The sequence below is a fragment of the Leishmania braziliensis genome, chromosome 21, assembly GCF_000002845.2.
Source record: "Leishmania braziliensis MHOM/BR/75/M2904 complete genome, chromosome 21".
Taxonomy (NCBI): Eukaryota; Euglenozoa; class Kinetoplastea; order Trypanosomatida; family Trypanosomatidae; genus Leishmania; species Leishmania braziliensis.
The window spans coordinates 289,791-299,045 of NC_009313.2; the positions used below are offsets into that span (position 1 = coordinate 289,791).

The 9,255-nt window shown below is 56.7% G+C and overlaps 4 protein-coding genes across 4 annotated transcripts; all 4 read left to right on the forward strand.

Annotated features, from left to right (window-relative positions):
• On the forward strand, positions 1-714 carry LBRM_21_0940 (conserved hypothetical protein; the record flags this gene model as incomplete). The annotated part of the gene is made up of 1 exon (XM_001564749.1): positions 1-714. A coding segment is annotated over one exon (714 nt), but the record flags the coding sequence as incomplete, so codon positions are not given.
• Positions 715-3,283: 2,569 nt separating this feature from the next.
• On the forward strand, positions 3,284-4,681 carry LBRM_21_0950 (putative methionine aminopeptidase 2; the record flags this gene model as incomplete). The annotated part of the gene is made up of 1 exon (XM_001564750.2): positions 3,284-4,681. The coding sequence occupies one exon, from the start codon at positions 3,284-3,286 to the stop codon at positions 4,679-4,681; it is 1,398 nt and encodes a 465-aa protein (XP_001564800.2).
• A 2,396-nt stretch (positions 4,682-7,077) lies between these two features.
• Positions 7,078-7,722, forward strand: LBRM_21_0960 (conserved hypothetical protein; the record flags this gene model as incomplete). Its single annotated transcript, XM_001564751.1, has 1 exon — positions 7,078-7,722. One exon carries the CDS (start codon positions 7,078-7,080, stop codon positions 7,720-7,722), a length of 645 nt encoding a protein of 214 aa, XP_001564801.1.
• Positions 7,723-8,778: 1,056 nt separating this feature from the next.
• Positions 8,779-9,254, forward strand: LBRM_21_0970 (conserved hypothetical protein; the record flags this gene model as incomplete). Its single annotated transcript, XM_001564752.2, has 1 exon — positions 8,779-9,254. A coding segment is annotated over one exon (476 nt), but the record flags the coding sequence as incomplete, so codon positions are not given.
• Position 9,255: the final 1 nt, after the last annotated feature.

Here is a 9,255-nt window from a genome sequence, read left to right on the forward strand (position 1 = left end):
TGCATGTACATTGAACGCTCAAAGAATGAGAACATCGTTGCCTATCAGGCGAACTTGATTGACTCGAAGACGGGTGAGCCCGTTAAGAGCGGTGCGAACCAGTCCTGCTGTAGCTTCAACACCGCTGACCCGTTGCACGCGTACTGGATCAAGATCAACTCTGAGCACGTGGCTCGTCGCCGCGCTCGTGGCGAGCTGGAAGATACTTGTGAACTTAACACAATCGAGCGGAAGCTCGCGTACGGGTGCACGGCTTCCGTGGTCAGCAAGGAGAAGTTTCTCAGTGAGGTGCTGCCTGACAAAGCGCTCCGCGCTGCCGCGTCGAGGGAGAAGATTGAGGCGATCGAACATTTGTGTGAGGAGGTGCAGCCGTGCCTGTGCAAGTTTGTGGCTCTCTCTTCGTGGTCGGTGTGGATGCTGCGGCTGCCCCCGCTGGTGGAGGGCGCGGACGCGACGACGAACGTGGCATCCAACACAGATAAGGAAGCCTCTCCGCTGCCGCGCGGTGGGGATGAGGGGCAAGCACTGCCGATGAGAGACACCGTGGTGGTGATGGTGGCGGTGATTGCCGGGCAGCTCAGTGTGCTCCAGAAGGTGTACGTGGAGAGCATCGAGCCAAAGCACTTCTATCAGCTACCGAAGGTGGCGTACATCGAGGTGCACGGTACGTCGCTTACAACGGGTGAACCCACCTACGAGAAGCTCACCAACTGAGCCGTGTCGCAGCCATCAGCCTGTGCAAGGAGGGAAAGAGGGGAAGAGGCACGGCGACGGATGTATGTATATATGTGCGTATCAGAATGAAGGAAATGAAGAGTTCATAGACTTGATTGTTTTTCACCCTCCCCCTTCCTCTCTCTGTCTATCCCTCTCTCCCTCTCTCTGCGACTCTCTTCCTTTCCTCCATCTTTCCCCCTCTCTTCGGTTTTCTCGCCTTTGATTCTTGAGCTGACGTGTGTCACCCAACAGCAGCAGCAAGGCAGTAGGGAGGGCGCTGTGCTTGTGTGTTGGCCTGTGCACCTGAGATTGCGGGAGAGGAGTGCATTTTCTCACAAGCATTTGACAGTGCTTCATCCACGCACCTCTCTCCTTTCGACAAGAGCATCACACTATACATGTCCATCAATTACACCCAGAGAGAGAGAGAGAGAGAGAGGGGAGGCGCGCCCTGCCGCCACGTCTCTTTCGCACGTATCTCTCTTTATTTCCTCCTTTTACTCTCTCTCTTTGTTTCCCTGCCAGCGTCTTTTGCTTTCGCTTTTAGTGTTTTTCCCTTCCCTGTGGTCTTGCTGTGATCGACTTCTTTTCGTCTGCTCTCTCCTCGGATTGGTGTGGGTACGTGTGCCTGGTTGCTGTTTATTCATCATACACCTCTCCTCATCTCTTTCTCTGTCGTTGTTGTTTCTGCTTTGAGTAAAGGAGGCCTGTTGTCAAACACCATCTTCATCCACATGAGGGAGACACTGATATCCCCCCTCTCTCTTTGATTGCTTCTCGTTACCGCGCTGCCGCTCCTTTCTCCTTCCTTCTCTTTCTTCACTCGTTTCTGCGCACGTTTCGTCGGATGTTCAGCCTTGCTTGCCGCGTCATGGGGGGGGGGGAGGGGGGAGAGACTTCTATGTCTCCCTCTCTCTCTCTTTCTCCCGCTTTATTGCTCGCTCGCCCACTATGGGTGCTGTCGTGTGCTCGATGGGGCGAGGGTTGTCTTATACAGCATACATAGACATGTCCACGCGCGCATCTGATTCAGACATGCATTATACTCGATGTGGATGAAGAAGAGGTGACATGATGTATTGCGATGATGGTGGCCGCACTCCTTCATGTATTGACTACCTGAATGTTTGCCTGTGTCTCTGGGTGACTGCGCCACCTGCTCCAGCGTATCGCACGCCTCCCCCCCTCTCCTCACTCCTCTTGATGGGGGGAGGGAGGAGAGGGGGGGACTTTTTGGTGACGCACTTGTTCCTCTTTTGCCTCACTTGAGAGCGCACACTAGCCAAGCAGAAGGGAGCTGTGGATAATTACGTCTGAAATTTTGCTTTTCTTCTCTTCCTACTCTACCATCTACCTCTCCATTCTCCCTCCCTCTTCTCCCTTCTCATGCGCTTGCGCACTCCCTCGCTTTTCAGCTTCATCTCTCTAATGGTGCACTGGATGGCGATGCCGCCTTCACAGAGCTGTTCCCCCCCCCCCCCCCATCACCACCACCACGTGTGTGGACTCCATTCATGTAGGGATGGGTGGGCCTCCGTGCGCGTGCGTGCGCTGATGTGCGAGTGTGCTGCGTCTTCTCTTCTTTCGGTGGTCCTTTCTGCTCGAAGCTCGTTTAACGGGAAAAAAAAAGGGATCAACACGAAGATAGGCGGCGACATGCGATGACACGACATGGGCGATGCCTATTTTTGGCGCCTCGGCTCACGGAAAAATATGCGCTGCCTCTTTCTCTTTCAGCGCCTCCTATACACAGGTCTATTTGCCATGAGGAGGCGGAGACCGTGCTGATGTGGTGGGTATACGTCATGGTCCGTATGAGGGGGTAGATGTGAACGCACCCACCCACCTCTCTACACCCCCCCTCCCCCACGCCACCACACACATACGCCTCCCACTCTTTGCGAGGCGGCCTTGGTGCTACTCCTCACTTTTTTTACTTCCCATTCTTCTTACCCACGATCATGGCTGAGTATGTGTCCTGCACCCCCCCTCCCCTCTCTCTCTCTCTCTCTTGTTGTGCCCCTTGTCTACCCCTTCATTCATCTCTCTCGCTTCGCCTTCCCCGCTATCAGCGCATCGGTCAGCTCTGAAAGCGAAGAGGGCATAGGGCGAGGAGGAACAGAAAACAAAACAAAACAAACAAGAGACTCAGAGAGGAAAAGCGCGCGTCATCCGCCAACGCAAACCATTGCCCTCATCGACTACATCCAGTTGTGCTGTGTTCTCCGTCCTTGCCTCCCCTTCTCATACCTCAGAGTCTCATACCCACACGCCCACACACACGTGGCTCAGCGAAGCTCTTTTTTCTCTCTCTGTTTGCGCTGTCTTATGTAACGCCTCACTGTTCAACCGACACCTACGCAACGTGCCCATTCAGACGTGAGTGGCAGTGGGATCGAAAATAAACAGCCGCCGCCACAACATCTTGTCGGTTCCCCCGTCCCTCACCTTCGCTCACCACGCACCCACAGAGGAGCAACATCGGCAGAGGCGCCAGCAGCGAAGAAGGAAAATACGTTTAGTGAGACTGAGCGAAGAGGGCAACAGGGAAAAGCTAACCATCACCATGCCACCAAAGAATGCCTCGAAAAATAAGCAGCAGCCCAAGCAGCAGGGTGGCAACAGGAAGGGCAAGGGCAGTAACGATGACACCGAGGATTTTGACGCGATGCTAGCGGCCGCCGTGAGCGCGACCATGGCGAACACAGCCAAGAACCACAGCAATAACAACCAAGCTAAGCGCAACAGCAGCGGGAATGGCGCCACACCGGCCAATAGGTGCCTCGCCGCGGACGAGCCAGTCGTGCCAAGCTCGGCTGATCACCCGGAGAACCCCTACCCGAAGACGGAGTCTACGTATCCGCGTCAGACGTGGCCAGAACCGACGGTGCCGGTATCGAAGCAGTTTCCTGCTTACCGGTTTCCGGCTGGGGAGATTGTTGACCACCCTGGTGAGATGAACAACTTCCGACGCAGCAGCGAGGAGAAGCGGGCATTGGCCCGCGCCAATGAGCAGCAGCTGCAGGAGATGCGTGAGGCTGCCGAGGTGCACCGCCAGGTCCGCACCTGGGCACAGAGCTGGATCAAGCCAGATCTATCGCTGATGCTCATGACCGATCGTATCGAGAAGAAGTTGAATGAGTTGATTGGCAAGGATGGCATCGTGCGTGGGCAGGCCTTCCCGACGGGATGCTCGCTGAACCACGTCGCCGCGCACTACACGCCTAACACCGGTGACGAAAAGGTCGTTGTAACCTACAATGATGTGATGAAGGTAGATTTTGGCACTCACATCAACGGCCGCATCATCGACTGCGCCTGGACAGTTGCCTTCAACCCGATGTTCGACCCGCTGCTGCAGGCCGTGAAAGAGGCGACGTACGAGGGTATCAAGCAGGCGGGCATCGACGTTCGTCTTGGCGACATTGGTGCCGCCATCGAGGAGGTGATGGAGTCGCACGAGGTGGAGATCAACGGCAAGGTATACCAGGTGAAGAGCATCCGTAACTTGTCCGGTCACAACATTGCTCCCTACATCATCCATAGCGGCAAGAGTGTACCCATCGTGAAGGGTGGCGAGCAGACGAAGATGGAGGAGGGAGAGGTGTTCGCCATCGAAACCTTCGGCTCCACTGGACGCGGCTTCGTGAATGAGGATCTGGAGTGCTCCCACTACATGATGCAACCCGGCGCAGAGGTGATGCAGCTGCGCTCGGAGAAGGCGCAGCAGCTTCTGAAGCACATCCACAAGTCGTACAGCACGCTGGCGTTCTGCCGCAAGTGGCTCGATCGCGACGGCTTCGATCGTCACCTCATGAACCTGAACCGCCTGGTCGATGAGGGCGCCGTGAGGAAGTACCCGCCACTGGTGGATGTCAAGGGCAGCTACACGGCCCAATTCGAGCACACCATTTACCTTGGCCCAACTGCGAAGGAGATTCTATCCAAGGGGAACGACTACTAGGCGTGAGTGTAGTGGCAAAGGGAGAGGGCAAGGGAGGGGACCCACAGAGGGAGAGTGGAGGATGCAGTAGACGTGCGTATGCGAAAGGATACCAGCGCCGGTCCTTGAGGTGAGAAGGCTACGTGTAGGCTCCTGGGTCTGCAGGCTGCTGAGCGCTTCCTCTCTTGCTTATTCGCCTCTTTCCTTCTCTTGCTCTCTCGCAGCCCCTCCTCGTTACCTTTCTAGTGCTGTGCGCACTCTCCCTCTGTTTTACTGCTTCTTGTCGCTCTCACATGACGTTGATGATGGCGATGGAGAATCCATGATGCTTTTTTTCTCATTTCACACGCCGCACCCCCCTGATGGCGGGCAGGACCCCCCTCCCCTCCCTGTGCTTGGTGTATCCCAGGGCCCAGTATACCCCCGCGCCCTCTGTGTGAGGAGGGCCCAGCAGCCCCACTTTACCCCTGCCAATGCCAGACCACCTCTGGCGGTGACAGGCTCTGGGCGGCACTGCGGGCGTTGGTGCCATCCGTGTGGTGCGCAGGGTGTCTGCATGACTCGGGCGTGCTGCACCCGGCTCTCGCTGCCTGCTGGTGCGGGTGGCGGCCGGCGCGACGGGGGCTGCTGTGGGGCTGTCTGCGGTGTGTGTGTGTGTGTGGGGGGTTTGGGGCGGGTGCTGTGCTCAGATGGTTGAGCCGGTGCCCTGCTGCTACGCGCGTGTCTGCGGCGGCGTTGCACGACGCGGTGGGCCTGTGGCAGGCCGTGGGCGGGGTGGGGAATCACTCGTGTGTTGTGTGGCGGAGAGCGGACATGTGGGAGGTATGAATATCGTCCTGATATTGTGGCCGTCGCTATGCGTTGGCTGCCCCCCACCCTCTTTCCCGCATTCATCCATTTGTCTCATCTTGTGGGTGTTGTGGAGGGTAATGAGGATAACATACGTGTTGTGTCATGTCATGTGTGTGTGTGTGTGTGTTGCGTATTGGGCTTCTTTTTTCTTTTCTGAGGAGGAGGGCTTTCCTTCTCCACTTTCATCCAAGCTGCATTTTTGCACCTTTCTCAGCTTCGCCGTGCGCGTGTGATGGTCTGCAGGTATTGGTGTGCGTGTGTGTCTGAGTGCCCACTGTTTCGCAATTCCTCTTTCTGTTTCACTTTTTATCCCCACCTTTGCCGCTGTCCCCGTGTGCTACGAGGGCAGCTTTTATCGCCTCTCTCACTCTTTCATGTGTGCGTGCGTGTGTGCGTTCTGCCGCTGCCCTTGTGCGACTCCTCGACCGCCAACGGCTTCTTCAACAGTTTCTCCCTCTCCTTTCTTTTGCTCTGAGGTCCTTCAGGCTTCTCTCTCTCTCTGTGCTGATCCGCCCACCGCGAGAGCGTGTGCTGCCGGGCTGTGGTTCTCATGCGTTTATATATGTGTGTATTTTGTTCAATGCGTGGCACGGGGGCGAGAGGCCTGCATGGACGTATGCGTCTGGTGGTGGTGACTGCATTGACTGCCGCACAGCCTTTCTCACCCCAGACCATGTGTACGTCTAGGCTGTGTGGCGGCGTGTGCAGCTAAAGGCTCATGACCGATTTCTAGCAATCGAGGTTCTCTCAGAGAGGCTACGCGACAGGCATGCATTGATGTTGGCGCCGTCTTTACCACGGTGGGCCGGGCAAGACACGACGACGAGTGTCTCGCGAGGGTGCTGGTTTAATTTATCTGACTTTCTCATGCACTGTGATGGTGTCTTGGCTCGTCGTACTACACACGGCTCATTCAGTGCTTCTGCTTCATCAACCAAGCTCGAAGCGTACGTATGCGCAGCTTTGTGAAGAGATTCTGTGCGCTGGCTTTTTTTGCCTTTCCACTTTTGATGTGATGGACCTTTTGATGGAGGCAGTGCCGCTTACTTCAACGTCCAGACCCACGTACTCGCCCTTTACGGTTTCCTCCACTTCACCTCCGCCCTCTACTCGTCTTCTCTTCCTTGTTCCAATGCGCCCCTTCCTCACACGGCGTACGTGCATGCTTGTGTGTGTATGTGTGCAGGTGCTCCCCCCCTGCAGTTTGCGGCAGGCTGTGTACCTTGTTTTGGGCGCCCCCTCGGCTCTCCTTGCTTCTCTCGTCCCTTGCCGCGCCCACAACATCGATTCACCTTTGCCTGCACACAAAGACTGCGCAGGTGGAAAGAAAACACGTGCGCGGCCGCAGCGGCCTTTGACGCTCAGGTACACCAAAATAAAAGTGTAGACCAGCAGCGGGGCGGTAGGCAGCTCGTAAGCGCTTTGATTGGCAAGGACACCCGCCTCCTTTCCTGTCTTCTCCCGTAGCCAGGATCGATTAGCAGCTCCCCCAAACAACCAGAAGCGTTGCCGCTCTCCCCTTCACGCCCTCTCTTGCCCTCTCGCTCTGCACGAAGACGTAGAGGATGAAGTCGTCCGACATCTTTCATGCGTGCAGGTACACACCCATCTTGCTCAAGAGTCGCACCCATGATAGCGGGGTCAACCAGTACGGCCTGAAACCCACCAACTCATACGACTACCTGAATCCGACAAACTTGGTGAACTTTGGGCGCGGCACCGCTTTCGACAACCTCGGCGTGCGCCGCTCCGAGCGAGGCCAAATTGACTCGTCCCCCTCGCTCGGTGGTTCGCCTGTGTTCACGCAGGCAAAGCTACTAGGGTTGAGCGGCGACGACCAGCTCCGCCTCTGCGAGTCGGAGACTACGCAGTTGCGGATGTGCATGGTGAAGGGCGGCAGCACCTGCGAGCGCGAGAGTCTTCTGCTGGACTCGTGCCTCTCCAAGGTCGGCCATTTGCGCCGTGCTATTAGCCAAGCCGGCTCCGAGTTCAACGACTGGTTTATTCAGAATGTGTCTGACAACCACACGAAGCCGTTTCAGCACCGTCCACACGACTGGCGGCACTACTACGCACAGGAGAAGCTTGTGCGTGAGAAGCAGCAGAACGGGCACGCGTACGGGCGGCGGCCGAAGGAGTTCTCTTTTGGTGCTCGCTATGTTAAGACGGAGGGCTACGGCAAGCGACCGCGTCTGCCATATAACAAGTGAGCTGCACGATGCCGGAGACGTGTGGGCGGTGGACTCTCTTACAGTGTGGGTGTGCGTGTGTAAGTGCCTCACAAGGGGGAGGGGGAGGAGAGGGAGAGAGGGAAGCTGCGTAGGCGCCGTCACTAGCGCATGTCTGTCTTGTCTGTCGAGTTCTGCAAGGTGCGTTGTGCTTCATCCTTTTCAAAAATGTTTTGTGTTGTTTGCTTCTCTCTGGCTCGCGTGCTCCCCGTGACCCCCATCTCTCCATCTCCCTCGTTCGGAGGCGCACGTGCTGACAAGCATTGGTGTGCCCGTTCGTTCATCACATGGCCAAGTCGCACTCAGGGCTACCGACACCGGCACCAACACGGGTACACATATCCACTTTGGGCGTGCAATCAGAGGTGTGCACTTTCATCGAGGCACGCGTGTGTGATGGTGGTGGCAGTGGTGACTCCTTAGTGCACACTACCCATCCCTTTCCACCCCCCGCTTCCGGGCCCCTTTGCGCTCCTCTGCGCTGTTTCTCATAACCCCCACCATTGTCTGCCCAAGGCAAAAGTTTCGCACTCTTTGCCGCCAGTTGCGCTTGTCCAACCATGCTGCTGGACCGATCGGTGGGAGGGCGTCAGGGAGGGAAACGAGCAGTAGACGAGAGTACCGTCGATGAAGGAGCAGATGGGCGTGCAAGCGTACGTGTGTACCCCTATACATCCATTAGCCCTCTCTGCTCTCCGATCTTGTTCATTTCTGCCACCTCTCTTCTGTAAAGGCAAAAGGGGCACTCCTCCACGCAGCCAGATGCTGAGGCATCTCCCCTCTCTCTATTTTTTTTCCCCTTTCCCTCTCGCTGCATTGACTGACTTCACTCTGCACATTACCCACACTACCCAAGCGTATTCGGTGTTGATCCAGAACCCTCGCTTACATCAACCTCAACTTGCTCGCCTCTCTTTCCTCCCCTCTTCTCTGTCCCCTTCTTTAGTAATCAGAAGCTCACACACCAGCAGAAGTGAGCGAAGGACCTACGCACATCCCCTCTCTATCGATTCACATACTTCACTGCCTCTCTTCCACATGGCCATTTCGCTCGTTGCAAGCGGCAATACGGTGAAGGAGGACAGCGAGCTCTTTTTCGCCGTTACACGTGACTTCTCTGTGCCAGGGGCCAGCAAACAGTATCAGACACCGCGCGCGTTCAACCAGCTCCTACGCAGTCGCCTGCGGCAGCGCAACCGGTTCAACCACGACCACCACGACACGTGCATGTACATTGCACGATCAAAGAATGCCAACGTGGTGGCGTACACCGCGAACCTTGTCGATGCCGCCACGAAGGAGAGGGTTGTGTCTGGCATTGGGCGGCAGTGCGTGCTGTGCCGTGATGACCCTTTGCACGCGTACTTTGTAAACCTCGAGCCATCCTACGTGGAGAATCGCCGCCGCAAGGGCATCGAGTATGACTGCGACGATCTCAACATACTTGAGCGGACGATGGCGTACGGGTGCTTAGCGGCGCCGGTGAGCACGGAGGGCGCCCTGGTGTACTGGAGA